This window comes from Macaca mulatta, chromosome 15 (assembly GCF_049350105.2).
Source record: "Macaca mulatta isolate MMU2019108-1 chromosome 15, T2T-MMU8v2.0, whole genome shotgun sequence".
Taxonomy (NCBI): Eukaryota; Metazoa; Chordata; class Mammalia; order Primates; family Cercopithecidae; genus Macaca; species Macaca mulatta.
This window is the reverse complement of record NC_133420.1, coordinates 126,817,527-126,836,248: the sequence shown is the minus strand read 5'-3', so window position 1 is coordinate 126,836,248 and position 18,722 is coordinate 126,817,527. Positions and strand designations below refer to the sequence as shown.

At 44.9% G+C, this 18,722-nt stretch overlaps 1 protein-coding gene and 1 long non-coding RNA gene across 6 annotated transcripts; one reads left to right on the top strand and one right to left on the bottom strand.

Annotated features, from left to right (window-relative positions):
• Window positions 1–657: 657 nt before the first annotated feature.
• PRXL2C (peroxiredoxin like 2C) lies at window positions 658–15,271 on the bottom strand. 4 transcript variants are annotated; one of them, XM_015118123.3, is made up of 7 exons: window positions 15,044–15,271; window positions 14,666–14,734; window positions 11,876–11,929; window positions 11,609–11,714; window positions 5,348–5,479; window positions 1,416–1,497; window positions 658–1,008 (listed from the first exon to the last, which is right to left on the bottom strand). In XM_015118123.3, the coding sequence occupies exons 1-7, from the start codon at window positions 15,233–15,235 to the stop codon at window positions 1,005–1,007; spliced, it is 639 nt and encodes a 212-aa protein (XP_014973609.1). In that variant the 5' UTR covers window positions 15,236–15,271; the 3' UTR covers window positions 658–1,004. The 4 variants fall into 4 exon arrangements, with proteins under 4 accessions (XP_014973609.1, XP_001106503.1, XP_014973610.1 ...); XM_001106503.5 differs by lacking the exon at window positions 1,416–1,497; XM_015118124.3 differs by lacking the exons at window positions 1,416–1,497; window positions 5,348–5,479.
• Window positions 15,272–15,467: 196 nt separating this feature from the next.
• On the top strand, window positions 15,468–17,948 carry LOC106993846 (uncharacterized). Of its 2 annotated transcripts, none has more exons than XR_013404987.1 (2): window positions 15,468–15,607; window positions 17,767–17,948. It is a non-coding gene; the product is annotated as an uncharacterized LOC106993846 (long non-coding RNA). The 2 variants fall into 2 exon arrangements; XR_001440212.3 differs by having other exon boundaries at window positions 15,476–15,607; window positions 17,741–17,948.
• The last annotated feature ends 774 nt before the right edge of the window (window positions 17,949–18,722 follow it).

Here is an 18,722-nt window from a genome sequence, read left to right as displayed (position 1 = left end):
GAAATACAGAAACGTACAGAAAAGAAAATAATAACACTGTAATCTTTTTTTTTTTTTTTTTTTGAGACGGAGTCTCGCCCTGTAGCCCAGGCTGGAGTGCAGTGGCCGGATCTCAGCTCACTGCAAGCTCCGCCTCCCGGGTTCACGCCATTCTCCTGCCTCAGCCTCCCGAGTAGCGGGGACTATAGGCGCCCGCCACCTCGCCTGGCTAGTTTTTTGTATTTTTAAAGTAGAGACGGGGTTTCACCATGTTAGCCAGGATGGTCTCAATCTCCTGACCTCGTGATCCGCCCGTATCGGCCTCCCAAAGTGCTGGGATTACAGGCTTGAGCCACCGCGCCCGCCCGGCCAACACTGTAATCTTAACACAGAGATACCTACTGGCAACATTTCAGTGTTTATTGTCTTTTTCCTAAGCATACAAAAATACAAATATATACATATAAAAATGAAGTTACATTGTTGACAGAATTTGATATCTTGTCTTCTTCACTGAATACAATGGTCTTCTGCTGCTCTCCCGTCCCTTTATATATTCATCAGAATTTACATTGCCAAAAAAATCTTTCATTGACTGAATATACCATAATGTAAAATAATTTAAATATTTATGATTTTATAGGTTTTATAGGTTTAAAGTTATATTTTGTATATTCATTTTTGTTATTTTGTGTAAAATGTTAAAAGTTATAAAATGGAAGTATATATCACATTTTTGACAACTGATGCCTCCCAGCATGCAATTCAACTGGTTCAAGCCCCCTTTATGCTTCCCTAACTCCTCAAAGGCTGGGAAGGGACAGCAGGTTAGACACTGCACGAGGATGTTGAAGGTCACATTCCAGAAGGTCCAGCTGAAAGTGACTGATTGCATTTTAAGTCACACATGGATAACTGAAGGTCTGTTTGTAAAGTTCACATGCTGAACTCCTACAAGCTGTAAAACAGAGTTGATAGGTTTGTGATCCAACCTATTCCTATCTCGGTGTATAAAATGGATGTTGTTACCTAGAAGAGAATAAGAATAAAAGGCTGAGGCATAGTAAGTATTATTCATCAGATTTACTGCTTACTAAAATCAAGGAAGCTTTTCAACCTTTAATTAGTCCAAAGGGAAAAATTAATTACCTGGCATGCATTATATTCTCTATATAATGCCATAATAATTTTTAATCATGGTAATAAAGTATGACAAGGATTATGGTTAAATAAGAGCGATACTTGATGTTTTATAAGATCCAAGGGGAAAGATTTTTAAATTATAACCTTCTGTTAGGTTTTATTAAATATAATTAAATAAAATGTCCTGTCGGACGGGCAGAATACAGAACTCCCATAGATATCAAGCTGGAAAATCACATCTGTTTCTTAAATCTAATAACAGAATAAATATAATAAGGGAATAAATCACTCACTTCAAAAAATCCACTCCCAAATACTGATTTAACAGGCTATCTGTATTATAACCATAGCCCAAAAGAGGCTCCAAAATAAGGCCTGAAAAGACAGTCAGTTACAATACACTTAGATGTCCACAATCCTTACATCTGTTCAAATACAGATTTTATAATTTACAATCATCAATTTAAAATCAATCATTTAAAATCAAAATCTAGTTTGATTCTTTTTTTTTTTTTTTTTTTTTTTTTTTTTGAGACGGAGTCTTGCTCTGTCGCCCAGGCTGGGGTGCAGTGGCCGGATCTCAGCTCACTGCAACCTCCACCTCCCGGGTTTACGCCATTCTCCTGCCTCAGCCTCCTGAGTAGCTGGGACTACAGGCGCCCGCCACCTCGCCCGGCTAGTTTTTTTTTGTATTTTTTAGTAGAGATGGGGTTTCACCGTGTTAGCCAGGATGGTCTCGATATCCTGACCTCGTGATCCACCCGTCTCGGCCTCCCAAAGTGCTGGGATTACAGGCTTGAGCCACCGCGCCCGGCCTCTAGTTTGATTCTTGAACTCAAGACAAGAATTTTAACTTAAACCATTACATGTAAGTATCATATGAGGCATGTTTTCTCTCTTTTTTTTTTTTTTTTGAGATGGAGTCTAGCTCTGTCGCCCAGGCTGGAGTGCAGTGGCGTGATCTTGGCTCACTGCAGCCTCCGCCTCCTAGGTTCAAGTGATTCTCTTGCCTCAGCCTCCTGAGTAGCTGGGACTACAGGCATGCACCACCATACCCAGCTAATTTTTGTATTTTTAGTAGAGATGAGGTTTCACCAGGTTGGCCAGGATGGTTTTGATCTCTTGACCTTGTGATCCACCCACCTCAGCCTCCCAAAGTGCTGGGATTACAGGTGTGAGCCATTGCGCTGGGCCATGAGGCATGTTTTCTAAGCACAGCTGGCCTTCTGCATTCATGGGTTCTGCATCCTCATTTAACAAACCACGGATTGAAAATATTCAGGAAGGAAAGGATAGCTGCATATGTGCTGAATATGTACAGACATTTTTTTCCTGGTCATTATTCCCTAAATAGTACAGTACAACAACTATTTACATTGCATTTGGTATTATAAGTAAACTAGAAGGCCAGGCACGGTGGCTCAAGCCTGTAATCCCAGCACTTTGGGAGGCCGAGACGGGCGGATCACGAGGTCAGGAGATCGAGACCATCCTGGCTAACCCGGTGAAACCCTGTCTCTACTAAAAAATACAAAAAACTAGCCGAGTGAGGTGGCGGGCGCCTGTAGTCCCAGCTACTCGGGAGGCTGAGGCAGAAGAATGGCGTAAACCTGGGAGGCGGAGCTTGCAGTGAGCTGAGATCTGGCCACTGCACTCCAGCCTGGGGGACAGAGCGAGACTCCGTCTCAAAAAAAAAAAAAAAAAAAGTAAGCCAGAGATGATTTAAAGTGCAGGGGAGGACATGCATAGGCTAGATCCAAATACTGCAGCATTTTATATAAGACACTTGAGCATCTCAGATTCTGGGATCCACTGCAGGTCCAGGAACCAGTCCTCCATGGATGCTGAGGGATGAACTGTATGGTCCCAAGTTGGCACACAAATGATGCTCTCCATGTGCTCTTTATTTTTTACTTATTTATTTTTTGAGATGGTGTCTCGGTCTCTCGCCCAGGCTGGAGTGCAGTGGCATGATTTTGGCTCACTGCAACCTCCACCTCCCAGGTTCAAGTGATTCTCCTGCCTCAGCCTCACGAGTAGCTGGGACTACAGGTGCACGCCACCACTCCCGGCTAATTTTTTGTATTTTTAGTAGAGATGGGGTTTCACCATGTTAGTCAGGATTGTCTCAATCTCCTGACTTCGTGATCTGCCCGCTTCTGGCTCCCAAAGTGTTAGGATTACAGGCGTGAGCCACCGTGCCCGGCCCATGTACTCTTTATTCTTACACAACAGAAGATGTGGACAAATGATTCAGAGACATGGACATAAGGGGCCCAAAAACATCCCCTTTTGGGTCTGAGGATAGAAATAAGTTGTTCAGAAATTTGGCTAATGTCATTCTGGGCTAATGCATAGGATTCATTCTCATTAATCAGGGCTTCTTTTTATAACTAATCTAACGTTATAAACTCACGAGAGGGAGGGAAAGGGAGATTTTGGCTATAACGTTCCAGCTGCAAAAAGTCCAAAAGTCGTATTACTCAGTCAAAACCCTCCTTCTAAAAAATATGGTATTGGCTAGGTGTGGTGGCTCACACCTGTAATCCCAGCACTTTGGGAGGCAGAGGTGGGCAGATCACGAGGTCAAGTAATTGAGACTATTCTGGCCAACCTGGTGAAACCTCGCCTCTACTAAAAATACAAAAATTAGCTGGGTGTGGTGGTGGGCGCCTGTAGTCCCACCTACTCGGGAGGCTGAGGCAGGAAAATCGCTCGAACCTGGGAGGCACCCGTTTGTAGTGAACCGAGATCGCACCACTGCACTCCAGCCTGGTGACAGAGCGAGGCTCCATCTCAAAAAAAAAAAACGTATTTATGAAAATAAATATTACTTTTATAACTCTTAATAAGCTATGCTCATTAAGATGGACAGTTTTAAAGAGGAAGAAAAAGCAAAAAGATGATCTTACAATATAGTGATTTAGGCTTTTGGACCCTGTCTGATATGGGTGTTTGTTCCTTGCTGCAATGCTGGAACACAGTAGAGATCTAATCAGTTACAATACACTTAGATGTCCACAATCCTTACATCTGTTCAAATACATCTGTTCAAACACTTAGCAGAGACAAGCCAAAGCAATCTCAGGTGGTCCACACCCATCAATAAAGTTGTTAACAGTGTGTGGCTTATAGTTGGACCTCAATCCCATTCTTTTTTTTTTTTTTTTTTGAGAGGGAGTTTCCTTCTTGTCACCCAGGCTGGAGTGCAGTGGTACAATCTCGGCTCACTGCAACCTCCGCCTCCCAGGTTCAAGTGATTCTCCTGCTTTAGCCTCTCAAGTAGCTGGGATGACAAGCATGCACCACCATGCCCGGTAATTTTTTGTAGTTATAGTAGAGATGGGGTTTCACCAAGTTAGCCAGGCTGGTCTCGAACTCCTGGCCTCAAGTGATCCACCCGCCTCGGCCTCCCAAAGTGCTGGGATTACAGGTGTGAGCCACCGTGCCCGGCCTCAATGGGATGAGCTGTCCCTAGCACTGACTTACTTGCTGACACTGAGTAAGTCTCCTCGTTTTGTTAGGTATAAATAACTACATGGATTCTTTTCTTGACAAAAAAAGCGTGTGACGATTTTCCCCTATTCGGAAATGGTCATCTCCACTGAACATTCCTAAATAGGGGAGTGTCAAGGCCATATACAGATCACCAACCCACAGGTGACTGTGGGGAATCATCCAGGCACAGGATGATGGACACGCTCATCAAATGCATAAATATCAAAATACACGGAAGCCTTTGAAAACAAAAGAGGCCCCTCTACAAAAGCACAGCATCCTGATTGTAATACCAAGATGTCCATTTGTACAGGGTATCTGCTTTATGAAGAAAATGGTGGCCTCTGGGCTGGGCACGGTGGCTCACGCCTGTAATCCCAGCACTTTGGGAGGCAGAGGTGGGCAAATCACAAGGTCAGGAGATCGAGACCATCCTGGCTAACATGGTGAAACCCCATCTCTACTAAAAATACAAAAAATTAGCTGGGTGTGATGGCGGCGCCTGTAATCCCAGCTACTCGGGAGGCTGAGGCAGGAGAATGGTGTGAACCTGGGAGGCGGAGCTTGCAGTGAGCTCAGATCGCGCCACTGCACTTCAGCCTGGTGACAGAGCGAGACTCCGTCTCAAAAAAAAAAAAAAAGAAAAAAAAAGAAAAGAAAATGGCGGCCTCTGAACTTGTAAAAGGAACAAGACGTCCACTGCCGACCCTGGGCTTTGAACGCTTACCTGGACCTAAAATGAGGATTCCACCTTGCTGAGCTGGGTCTCCTTGAAAATCAAAGAGCGGGCCAGTCACTGCCCGCCACAGGCTCTGAAGGCTTCCTGAGAGTAGATTTGATTTTACGTGCGGGCTCTGTCCTGAAATGTTGAAAACTGTCTTTAGACGTCATTTTATATTCAATTTGATATTAAGAAGATAATGTATTTCTAGAAAACATTATCTTTCTTCCTTCAAAGAATGGTTTCTCAACCTTTTACTATCAACATTTTGGCTCAGATCATTCTTTGTCCTGTGCGACACAGGGTGTTTTGCAACATCCTTGCCTTCTATACCCACTAAATACCAGTGGCACCATTTACCAAGTTGTAAAAACCAAAAACGGCCGGGCGCGGTGGCTCACGCCTGTAATCCCAGCACTTTGGGAGGCCGAGGCGGGCGGATCACGAGGTCAGGAGATCGAGACCATCCTGGCTAACACGGTGAAACCCCATCTCTACTAAAAATATAAAAAATTAGCCAGGCAGCCGGGCGCGGTGGCTCAAGCCTGTAATCCCAGCACTTTGGGAGGCCGAGACGGGTGGATCACGAGGTCAGGAGATCGAGACCATCCTGGCTAACACGGTGAAACCCCGTCTCCACTAAAAAATACAAAAAACTAGCCGGGCGAGGTGGCGGGCGCCTGTAGTCCCAGCTACTCGGGAGGCTGAGGCAGGAGAATGGCGGGAACCCGGGAGGCGGAGCTTGCAGTGAGCCGAGATCTGGTCACTGCGCTCCAGCCTGGGCGACAGAGCAAGACTCCGTCTCAATAAAAAAAAAAAAAGAAAAAAAAAAAAAATTAGCCAGGCATGGTGGCGGGCGCCTGTAGTCCCAGCTACTTGGAGGCTGAGGCAGGAGAATGGCGTGAACCCAGGAGGTGGAGCTTGCAGTGAGCTGAGATGGTGCCACTGCACTCCAGCCTGGGCGACAAAGCGAGACTCCGTCTCAAAAAAAAAAAAAAAAAAAACCAAAAACGTCTTCAGACAATGCCAGATGTCTCCCAGGGGAGAGAGGAGTAAATGTCCCAGGTAAGAACTACTGCTTTAAAGGAAAACGTGATGACAGACTCACATCATTTTCCGCCAAAGAAAAATGTCAACTATAGACTTCTCAAATTAGCAGTGCTTTCCATTTTAATTCCCCGTTTATACTCTCTTTAGTCTCTCACTTATTAATAGGCAGCTACAATCCTTTTCAAGAGACATTGTGACACAGACTGTTACGTGTTGGTCAAAACATGTTTCCTCTTTCTGGGCTCACAGCTAAAGTATATTTTCCAGTCTTGGTTGCAGTTAGGCAAGGTATGTGACTACGTTACAAACAATGAGTGAAATGATCTGTGCTGCTTCCAGACCAAGCTCCTCCCACAAGTGATTCTCATGTTCCTTCTACATTCTTGGAAGGCTTGGGTTGAATATGGCAAAGCACAAGATGGAAGGTGCCTGGATCCTGGAACTGCTGCTCAAGAGGAAAAGCATCCAAATAGAAAACCCGTTCTTGAAATTTAAGATAAAAAGAAATAACCTCCTACCATGTCATGCTACTGAGACATGGAGGTTTAGCTGTAACAACAGCCACTGCAGCTACCTCTTCACTTCTCCTTGGCTGTCAGTTTTCTATTTCTGTTCTCACAGTGGCTGATACTTAATTTTCACTTCGTCTGAGCAAAGAAACTCAGTCTCTTTACTCTCCTTGTAATTAATTTTTCTCCTATCCCTGCCTTTATGTCTGTCTTTTAGCTTTTTATTTTAATGACTATGCAGCCTTTGGCCTGCCTCATTTCCTAAGATTTCCAAATATCTATTATTTCCCTTCATCTCTTCAACTCTTTGATTTCTTTCATGTTTACATTATAATGAGCATTTATCTTACCAAGAAACAAATACAGGCTCACTAGCATAGAGACTTGAGTAAAAGATTAAGTTTTACTTTGTTTTTTAAGAGACAGGATCATGCTCTGTTGCTCAGTCTGGAGTGCAGTGGCACCATCATAGCTCACTGCAGCCTCCAACTCCTGGGCTCAGGTGATCCTCCCCCTTCGGCTTCCTAAGTAGCTGTGACCACTGACTGGTTCATGCCACCAATCCTGGCTAATTTTTAAATTTTTTTTTGTAGAGATGGGGGTCTCACTTTGTTGACCAGGCTGGTCTCAAATTCCTGGCCTCAGGAGATCCTCCCACCTCTGCCTCCCAAAGTGCTGGGATTACAAGTGTGAGCCACTGTGCCTGGCCTTGAATTTTACTATCTTATAGGATTCTATATGTGAAATAAATGTTCAGAAATCCAAACTCTCTCCTTATTTTTTAAACTTCAAAAAAATTGTTTGAGACAGGGCCTCAATCGTTACCCAGACTGGAGTGCAGTGGCACAATCACGGCTCACTGCAGCCTCAACCTCCCAGACTGCAATCAATTCTCCCGCCTCAGCCTCCCACATAGCAGGGAGTAGAGGCACGCACCACCCACACAGAAGGGAGTACAGGCACGCACCACCCACACAGAAGGGAGTACAGGCACGCACCACGCCCAGCTAATTTTTGTATTTTTTTGTAGAGACAGGGTTTTACCATGTTGCCCAGACTGGTCTTGAACTCCTACACTCAAGAAGTCCTCCCACCTCGGCCTCCCAAAGTGCTGGGAATGCAGGTGTGAGCCACCGCGCCCGGCCCAAACTCTCTTCTTATGTTCAAAGAAGGGGTCAGTTAATATTTCAGAAATTTTAGAAATTCAACTTGAGATTCCATAGCTTAGAACTAAGTAATCTTTGTTGTCAAGCACAATCTAGTTTTGCCAGTTTTAATTTAATTCTTATGTGTCAAACTTCGTTTTTCAGTCTTCTATAAACCCAGTACTCCTTGTATGTAATGGCTTCATTTTCTTATTCTTCGTCTTTATAAAATAGGTACCATTAGTTTTAAATTATAATTGTGGGCCGGGCGCGGTGGCTCACGCCTGTAATCCCAGCACTTTGGAAGGCCAAGGCGGGCGGATCACAAGGTCAGGAGATCGAGACCATGGTGAAACCCCGTCTCTACTAAAAATAGAAAAAAAATTAGCCGGGCGCAGTGGCGGGCGCCTGTAGTCCCAGCTACTCGGGAGGCTGAGGCCGGAGAATGGCGTGAACCCGGGAGGCGGAGCTTGCAGTGAGCCGAGATTGCGCCACTGCACTCCAGCCTGGGCCACAGAGCGAGACTCCGTCTCAAAAAAAAAAAAAAAAAAAAAAAATTATAATTGTGTATTTTTAGTGCCTTAGTTTTTCAAGTAAGACTATTCTGAGACTGACTTTGAGATTTATGCTTTGTTTTTTTAGGGAGAAACTTTAAAAAAATCATTTTATGAGAACCTAATATTTTGTTTGGCAATGCAGTCCTTTAACACAGGTCGAAGTAGAGAAGATTTGAATACGCCCTCTCTTATAATTATAAGCATATATTCCACTTAGTATTCATCTATTTACTCTGCAATTCCATATCTTTACTGTGGCAATGAATAGTGAGGTGCTACTAAAGTGAAACTCACAGTTTATATCTAAAGTGCTAAATTTTTTTTTTTTTTTTTTTTTTTTTTTTGAGGCGGAGTCTCGCTCTGCCGCCCAGGTTGGAGTATAGTGGCCGGATCTCAGCTCACTGCAAGCTCCGCCTCCCAGGTTTACGCCATTCTCCTGCCTCAGTCTCCCGAGTAGCTGGGACTACAGGCGCCCGCCACCTCGCCCGGCTAGTTTTTTGTATTTTTAGTAGAGACGGGGTTTCACCATGTTAGCCAGGATGGTCTCGATCTCCTGATCTCGTGATCCGCCCGTCTCAGCCTCCCAAAGTGCTGGGATTACAGGCTTGAGCCACCGCGCCCAGCCTAAATTTTTTTTTTGAGACAGAGTCTCACTCTTGTTGCCCAGGCTGGAGTGCAATGGCACAATCTCTGCTCACCGCAACTTCTGCCTTCCAGGGTCAAGCAATTCTCCTGCCTTAGTCTCCCAAGTAGCTGGGATTACAAATGTGTACCACCACACCTGGCTAATTTTGTATTTTTAGTAGAGATGGGGTTTCTCCATGTTGGTCAGGCTGGTCACGAACTCCCGACCTCAGGTGATCCGCCCGCCTTGGCCTCCCAAAGTCCTGGGATTACAGGCGTGAGCCACTGCGCCCAGCCCTAAAGTGCTAAATAATTAAACAGACCTTCCACATGCTGAGACTCTATTACAGCACATAAAAACTGTGTACCAAAAAGCAAGGTTCACAGTCTGTACTGCTGATTTCCTACACTAAAGAGAGAGAAACAAGCAGACTCTGTGTTTATGCTGGATCATCATGAGTTCTGATCAAGTTTAGGTCTTTTTCTTTAAACACATCAATAAATGAGCCGGGTGTGGTGGTTCATGCCTGTAACCCCAGCACTTTGGGAGGCCGAGGGGGGTGGATCACCTGAGGTCGGGAGTTTGAGACCAGCCTGACCAACATGGAGAAACCCCATCTCTACTAAAAATACAAAATTAGTAGGGCATGGTCGCGCATGCCTGTAATCCCAGGTACTCAGGAGGCTGGCGCAGGAGAATCGCTTGAACCCGGGAGGCAGACGTTGCAGTGAGCCGAGATCATACCACTGCACTCCAGCCTGGGCAATAAGAGTGAAACTCTGTCTCATAAAACAAAAAAAAAAAACAAAAAAAACAAACAAAAAACATCAATAAAGGTATCATGCACCTCTGCCTCACAAACAGCTCCCAGACCCATCTCCTCCTCTCTATCCCCTCTTGAGGCCTTGCCATTTCTTTCTAGCTTATATCTACCCTACAACCCTGTCACGAATATCACTGGCTCTGGTTTGGCCAGCACTAATCCCTGCTCCACATGGGTTATATGACTGTCTCACTTCTCTGCTTCAAACACTTGTATAATTCCCCAGCTGCTTCAGAATAAATCCAAACTCCTTGGCACATTACCCCAGGTTCAACATAAACTGGCTATAACTTATCCCTTGGCTCACACCAATTCCCCTAGCTGGGTCTTACACTCTGGCCAGAGGGAGGGACCTGTATTTTTCTGAAGGAGTCACATTTTCTCATGCCTTTGTGCTTTTGCACATGCTACTTTCTGTCTAGAGTGCCCTTCCCCACCCTCACTTCACCCAGCTAACTCCTTTTACAGTGAGCTGAGACCATCTCCTCTGAGAAGCCCGCCCAGATCCTTCTCCACTTAAATTGCTGACAAAGGTATTTCAAGTCAGGAATGCCTCCCTCCATCACTGGCCCTTAGATGGCATTGTGATTAGCTGTTTGTGTCTCTCTCCCAGAGTAGATGATGAGTCTGCATGCTATGTATTTTACCACTGTCCTCCTGGGAGCATCCAACACAGTGGGTATCAGACAAGACGTCAATAATATTTATTCAAAATGATTGATTTCTGTTTGAGTTGAGTTCTCTTATCTGGCATTTCAGAAACACACATAACAAGTGCAACCCAAGTTCTCTTATCTGGCATTTCAGAAACACACATAACCAGTGCAACTCAAGTTTTCTAAGCTCTATTAATTACAAGGAACTGTGGCAAGGGCAGAGAACACAGATAATGTAAGGATGAATAAACATGAAACTCTTCAACTAACTATACTCTCTGGTCCCCTTAAATGCAATAATAGAGCATATAATGAAGTGTACACGCGCACGATCTTTATGAAAATCATTTCTGTTTTCACAAAAATGGAACCACATTGAAAACACTTCTGCAGCTTATTTCCATTGAACAGTGCTTTGCTAACAGCCTTCCATGTCATTACACCCAGAAAATGAATCTTCTGGAGCCTGGTGTATCTGGACCACTTATTAGAATAATAAAAAGCGGCCCAAGGCCGGGCTTAGTGGCTCACGCCTGTAATCCCAGCACTTTGGGAGGCCGAGGCAGGTCAGGAGATCGAGACCAGCCTGGCAAATATGGTGAAACCCTGTCTCTACTAAAAATACAAAAAATTAGCCAGGCATACTGGCAGGCGCCTGTAATCCCAGCTACTCAGGAGGCCGAGGCAGGAGAATCATTTGAACCCGGGAGGTGGAGGTTGCAGTGAGCCGAGATTGCGCCACTGCACTCCAACCCGGGCAACAGAGAGAGACTCCATCTTTAAAAAAAAAAAAAAAAAAAAAAAGGCCTGATTTATGAATTGACCATGTTTCCCTATGCATATATACACAAATATGAAAATACACCACCAGTGTTTTCTATTTGAGACATGTTATGTCTTACCTGAGGAGGCAATTTCTTCACCTCTTTTCATTCCCAATCTTTTATAAATTTCTCTCTCAGGATCGACATAGATTTCATGAGAATATCCAGTCAGTCTGCAAAAAGGCTGAAAAGAGAATGGTTGGAATTTTTATAAGAACAAATGAGAGAAAAGTAACGATACTCTAACTTCAGCCAATTTAGCCTACATTTAGTGGTTTAAATAATGTAATTTTTATGTCGGAAAAAGATTTTATTCTTTAGTCTCCCAATGTACTAGATATTTACCTCAATATGATGGTAGGATGACTGTCCAATCACTATAAGGGTGACATTTGCTTCCTTGGGAGGAAAAAAATGACATTATATATCATTAGAAATTATGCACGTTTTATACAATATCCCTTAACCCAACTCTTCTGTTTCATTCTAATGCCACCTATAGGCTTCTAGAGGAATGGAATAAACAGCAAAATTGTGTGAGTTAATGCAAAGATACGTATGGTAAAATATTAATTCAGATGTTTCTTTTGCTAAGTAGGAATTTCAAGACTTACATGTAAGACCTAAAACTATAAAACTACTAGAAGAAAACTACAAAACTGCCACATGACATGGGTATAAACAATCATTTCTAGAATATGACCTCAAAAATACAGAAAACAAAGCAAAAATTGACAAATGGGACTATATCAAACTAAAAAGCTTCTGCACAGCCAAGGAAATAGTCAACAGAGAAGAGACAACTCACAGATTGAGAGAAAATATCTGCAAACTATACATCTGATAAGGGGCAAATTTCCAAAGTGTAAAAGAAACTCAAACAACTTTGCAAGAAAACAACATAGCCTGATTAAAAAATGGACAAAGGGCTGAGCATGGTGGCTCACGCCTGTAATCCCAGCACTTTGGGAGGTCAAGGCAGGTGGATCACCTGAAGTCAGGAGATCGAGACCAGCCTGACCAACATGGTGAAACCCTGTCTCTACTAAAAATACAAAAATTAGCTGGGTGTGGTGGCACGTGCCTGTAATCCCAGCTACTCTAGAGGCTGAGGCAGGAGAATCACTTGACCCTAGGAGGCGAAGGCTGCAGCAAGCCAAGATTGGGCCACTGCTCTCCAGCCTGGGGGGCTGAGTGAGACTCCGCCTCAAAAAAAAAGAAAAAAAAAGGACAAAGGATATGAATAGCTCTCAAAAGACATACAAATGGCCAAGAGATATATGAAAAGATGCTCAAAATCACTACTCATCAGGGAAATACAAATTCAAAGTACAATGAGATATAACCTCACACTTGTTAAACGGCTATCAATAAGATGCAAGATAAGTGTTTGGTGAGGATGTGGAGAAAAAGGAACTTTTGTACGCTGTTGTTAGGAATGTAAATTAGTACAGCCATTATGGAAAACAGTCTGGAAGTTACTAAAAAATCAAAAATAAACTATAATATGATTCAGCAATCCCACTACTGGGCATTTATCCAAAGGAAATGAAATCAGTATGTTGAAGAGGTATCTCCACTCCCATGTTTTATTACAGCATGATTCATAATAGCCAAGATACAGAAGCAACCTCAGTGTTCAACAATGGATAAATATAAAGAAAATGCGGTACAGGCTGGGCGCAGTGACTCACGCCTGTAATCCGAGCACTTTGGAAGGCCCAGACGGGTGGATGGGTCAGGAGTTCGAGACCAGTTTGACTGACATGGAGAAACCCCATCTCTACTAAAAATACAAAATTAGCGGGGCATGGAGGTGCATGCCTGTAATCCCAGTTACTCGGGAGGCTGAGGCAGGAGAACTGCTTGAACCCGGGAGGCGGAGGTTGCAGTGAGCCGAGATCGCGCCATTGCACTCCAGCCTGGGTGACAAGAGTGAAAACTCCGTCTCAAAAAAAAAAAAAAAAAAAGAAGAAGAAAAAGAAAATGCGGTATCACAATGTAATATTATTTAGTCATAAAAAAGACATTTTTCTGTTATTTGTGACAACAGTGGATGCACCTGGAGGACATCATGTAAGTGAAATAACCCAGGCACAGGAAGAAAAATACCGCATGATCTCACTTAGCTATGGAAACGAAAAAAGTAGAGTGGAATGATGGTTACCAGAGACTGGTTACTCAGGGATGAGGAGAAGGGAGATGATCCAAGGGTACCAAGTTTCAGTTAAACAAGAGGAATAACTTTTAGAGATCTGCTGCACAGCATGGTGACTAGTTAATAATGTATACTTCAAAATTGCTTAAAGACTAGTTTTTACACGTTGTCATCACAAAAAAAATAACTAAAATCACTATCTGACATGATGGGTATATTATCTCAATTTAATCATTCCACAAAAGTAAATGCCTATCAAAATATTACACTGCATCCCATAAACATATACAATTATATATGTCAATTTTTAAAAAGAGAATAAAAGGATACGCAGACGAACAGTCAAAACATTGTTTTCGAAATGATATAGTCAATAATTCTCTATATTCTCCCCAAAAACATACTTTTAAAACTAGGCACAGTTATTTAATCAGTTTTTTCACATCCTAATTGATAAGGCCTGCTGAAAAAACATCTGTTTTACAAAGGCTGCCCAATGCCTTCCCTCAAAAAGCTCACTTGGGCACGAACTTATCTGTGCCTGAAGAAAAACAAGTATGTGGCTATGCTAGGGAACATGGAACTTGCAGCCTATTAACATAAACATTTGCACCTTTACGATATATTAGTATTTTCCCATAATGAGCAGCTATTTGGAGTGCAACAAAATTAAAGGGAAGAAAATATCAACCATTTCCAGCATTTGTTTTAGGGCATTATCAGTCAACATTTGAGAACGGGCGCTAGGTTACCAGGCAACACCACAATTGTTAGTACGTTCACCACCAGGCAGCACCCAGTGAGTTACGACAGAAATAGATCTCTGACGTCTCTCTTCCTTTGGAGGGGCGAGGGTGGAGAGAGGTGCGGGGAGGGGCAATACGGGTTGCAAGTGCGTGCTGGAGCCGCGTCCTCCCCCGCCCCGCTCGCAAGGTCTGCAGAAGCCTGCACTGGGCCGCCCACGCTCAGAAACTCACTTGTAAGAAACTCTTGGGGATTTTGGCCAGATCCTCTACGTATTCCTTGCAGATGTAACACAGGAAATGCTGAAAGCCAATTGGGCAGAAAGGGCAAGTTAGGAACGCAGCACCCGCGCGCCCCGAAAGAGCCCGGTACTTCGCTGTGCGTGACGCGACTAAAGGCGGCGCCCGCGGGGCCGGGACAGGCTGCCCGGACGCCCGGCGCGTGGGAAGCGGGCCTCGCCCTCGTCGTGCCCCGCCCTAGTTGGGAAGCGGCCGCGACTGGGGAGGCTGCCTTCCCGTTTCCGTCCTAAGAAGCAGGAGGAGCAGCTCGCATCCCGCAGCCTGCCCGGGATCCCGGGCCGCGCCTCCCTCCCAGCCGCGCCACCCGCTCACCCGCACGAACACCACCACGGCGCGGCGCTCCCGGAACAGCGCGCCGAAAGGTACCCGCTGCCCGCGGGCGTCCAGCACCGGCAGCTCGGCCACGGCGGCCGCCAGGGGCTGCCCACGGTCGGGGCCGCTCGGGGCCGGGACCGGGGCGGTGCCGCCGCTAACCTGCCGCGTGACCGGGGCGGGCGCGGCCATGACGCGGGGCGGCCAAGGGCCTGGGTCCGCTCTGCCAGCGCGGGGCGGGGCGGGGCGCGCAGAGGCGGGGCACGGGGGGAGGGGCGTGCAGAGGCGGGGCGCGCAGGGGCGGGGCGCGAGGGGCGGGGCGCGAGGGGCGGGGGGCGGGGGGCTGGGGGCGGGACCTGGCAAGCCACGGTTTCCGCCGCGCTGCGCGGGCCTGGGAGCTGCCGGAGTGAACCCCGCGGGCGGTTCTGACTCTGCTGTCAGGGTAGGGGACAGAGAGAGAACGTAAGGTCCGTCCAGGGCGAGCAAACGTTATTAAGGAAGAAAGCCGCCCGCGCCCTCCGTAGCCACCTGAGCGGAGGTTCTCACCTATTCGAGAACTAATGGGTATGTGTGAAAAGGTGGGCTAGGGCTGGGCCCACCTTTTGTAGACACACAGGCCGGACCTGTAATCCTAGCGACTTGGGAGGCCGAGGCGGGAAGATAATTTGAGGGCAGGAGTTCAAGACCAGTCTGGGTAGGTAACAGAGGGCAACACCATCTTCGTTTTTTAAAAAAATAAATAATAAAAATAAAAATAAGGTGAGCTGGGAGGGATGAGGATGATGAAGTTAGATGGCTTAGCAGCTGTTTTGTAGAAATCACACACTGCCAATTCAGTTTCTCCTGGGGTGGGTAGGCAGGCATAGGGAAATCTGGGGATCTCAGCCTTTGTGAGACCAAACTGGCCCTGGATTTAGAGGTTTGTCTTTCTCGGGTTTCTCATGGGTGCTAACCGTGTGTCCGAGATTTCCAGAGCAGGACCAGGTAACATTCAGGCTCTTTTGTCTTCATAAGTTTACTCACCCTTGTGTACGGATTTGGAGTTCAGAAAGTACATCCTTTATCTATGGTCTTTGTTGAGTTGAAGAATATTTCCGGGGCGGAGCACTAGGCAGGTCTATGTGACTGATGTGACTCTGCCACAAAGCGCAGGAAGGGCTGATGCTGCATCCTCTGGCTTTCACCTGTGTGAAGATTGTATACTTTATTGAGCACACATTAAGTGCTCTGTTTGAGAAGCTCTGCAGTGTGTTTAGAAAATTTTAAGCATGGGTATGTTTCTAAGTCAAGATAGTTTCTTTCTGAGACAGGGTGTCGCTCTGTTGCCCAGGCTGGAGTGCATTGGCACAATCATGGCTCACTGCAGCCTCCACCTCCTGGGCTCAAGCAGTCCTCCTGCCTCAGCCTCCCAAGTAGCTGTGATCACAGGCATGTACCCCCATGCCTGGCCAATTTTTTTTAGATTTGATTTTGTAGAGCCAAGGGTCTCTCTATGTTGCCCAGGCTGGTTTTGAACTCCTGGGCTCAAGCAATCTTCTTGCTTTGGCCTCCCAAAGTCCTGGGGTTACAGGCGTGAGCCACTGGGCCTGGTGAGGAGCTTTATGAGTTTTTGGAAATAAATGCATGACCAGAGTGCAGGCTGATGAATAGCACTCGCAACAGGCAGTTTGCCAGATGTCACCAAATTTATTGTAAGCAGTGTTTTGATAAGCAGAAATTGATATACAGGTAAGAATGGTGGTATTTTGGCAGATCTAGTTAATAACTGATATCAACGAATGAAGTTTTCTTTCACATACTGCTTTTGGTGTCATATTTCATGTGAAATAAATGACAGGTTAGACAATTTCATTTTCAAATCCAAAGAGCCACATGACTTAGTTTTTGCAGAGTGATGAACTCAGATATCATCAAAACATAGTTTTGTAGGAGGAACAGTAGCCATGCAGAAATGCAGAAATTAGAAGGTATTGTCTAGGGAGCATCAGTACCTGACACTTACCAACTTACTGCTTCTCAGCTCCAAATTAACTCTTCACTATGTGCTCTGTGACAACGGACAGATTTCCTCTAAGCATCTAACCTTTGTAATGAGCAATATATTAAGCATTTTTAATAGACAATGTTGGCAGGACATTGCAGGAGGAAGGGGATTTCAAATAGTCCCCTGAGGGTAGTGGGTGGAGCTCTGCCTCTGGCGCTTTACCAGGATACGCACTTCCTTGGCAACACTGCAACTATTGGCTGTTCTAGCAATAACCTAGCACCTCACTTGATATGAAAACTGGAACTCGAAAGCCCTCCTAACTCCACTAGCAGCCCAATTCCTCACCTGCGCCCCCAATTCTTCACCTGTTCCCATCGAGCCACCGCTCTCTGTAGAGCCGTTGGCCAACCTGTACCCATCACCATTCCCTCTGCACTCACGCCACTGCTTGCTGATGACCTATGTCCTGCCTGCATTCTGGTGGGTTCCTTCCTGCCTTCCCCTTGACTGCACACCAGATCCAGCCTGGGCAAGCCATCAAACTTCTACACAGTAGCTATCCAGTAGGCTGACCTATACCTGCTCGCGTCAGATCTGAAACCCAGATTTGGGGAAGGGGTCCCTTTCAAGTTTATCTTCTTTATTTGTCCTTAGCCATAGGTTCCTTATATTTTCTAGACATACTTTAATCAGATTTGTTGTTTTTTCAGAGATGGGGTCTCACTATGTTTTCCAGGCTGGAGTCCAGTGGCTATTCACAGGTGCTATGATTATAGCACACTACAGTGTCATACTCCTGGCCTCAAGCAATCCTCCTGCCTGAGCCTCTTGAGTAGCTGAGACTACAGGTGCATGCCGCCATGCCTGGCTGATCAGAGTTTACTCATTCATTATATTAAACTTTACCTGTTTAACCTACAGTGTGGTTTCAGTCTCATTATTGGACCCAGACTAATACAGTACCTTTAGATACTATGATTAAAGAAAAGTAAATGTAAACTATTACCGTTTCCATTCTGTTATTATTTAGGAATGACCTACTAATATTTGTTATAATTTGACATAATATTTCATATGTCCATGGTTTAAAAGAAATCAAAGAACACACACTGAAAAATACAGAGGCAGCACCACATGAGTGTAGAGTTGCCAGTGTAGCTACTGTGTTGCCCAAGAAAGCCTCCTCCAGAATATCTTCTGACAAGTTCAACTAGAGATTCAACTACCAAGAATACAGCTCTGAGGGGACAACACCAACTTTTTCTTAATTTGTTAATTTTAAAAAATCTTTCTCCCTTTTGTGGTAAAATATAAATGACATAAAATTTCCCACTTTAACCACTTTTAAATGTATAATTCATTGGCATTAAGTACATTCACACTGTTGTGCAGCCTGCACCATCATCCATCTCCAGAACTTTTATATCATCTTGAACTGTAATTCCATAACCATTAAACACTAACTCCCCATTCCCTGCTTTCCCTAGCCCCTGGCAACCACCATTCTACTTTTTATCTCTATGCGTTTGATTACTGTAGTTATCTTGTATAACTGGAATCAAACAGCATTTGTCCATTTGTGATTAACTTACTTCACTTGGCACAATGTCTTCAAGGTTCATCCTTGTTGCAGCATGTGACAGGATTTCCTTCCTGTTTAAGCCTGAATAATATTCCATTGAATGTATCTAC

Excerpts from the sequence above, each read along its gene's own strand:
- PRXL2C (XM_001106503.5), bottom strand. The coding sequence starts at position 15,235 with ATGGCCGCGCCCGCCCCGGTCACGCGGCAGGTTAGCGGCGGCACCGCC. Across the intron at positions 14,735-15,043 it reads CCGTGGTGGTGTTCGTGCGG|CATTTCCTGTGTTACATCTG; the intron begins GTGAGCGGGTGG and ends ATTGGCTTTCAG. Across the intron at positions 11,930-14,665 it reads TCCCCAAGAGTTTCTTACAA|GAAGCAAATGTCACCCTTAT; the intron begins GTGAGTTTCTGA and ends TTTCCTCCCAAG.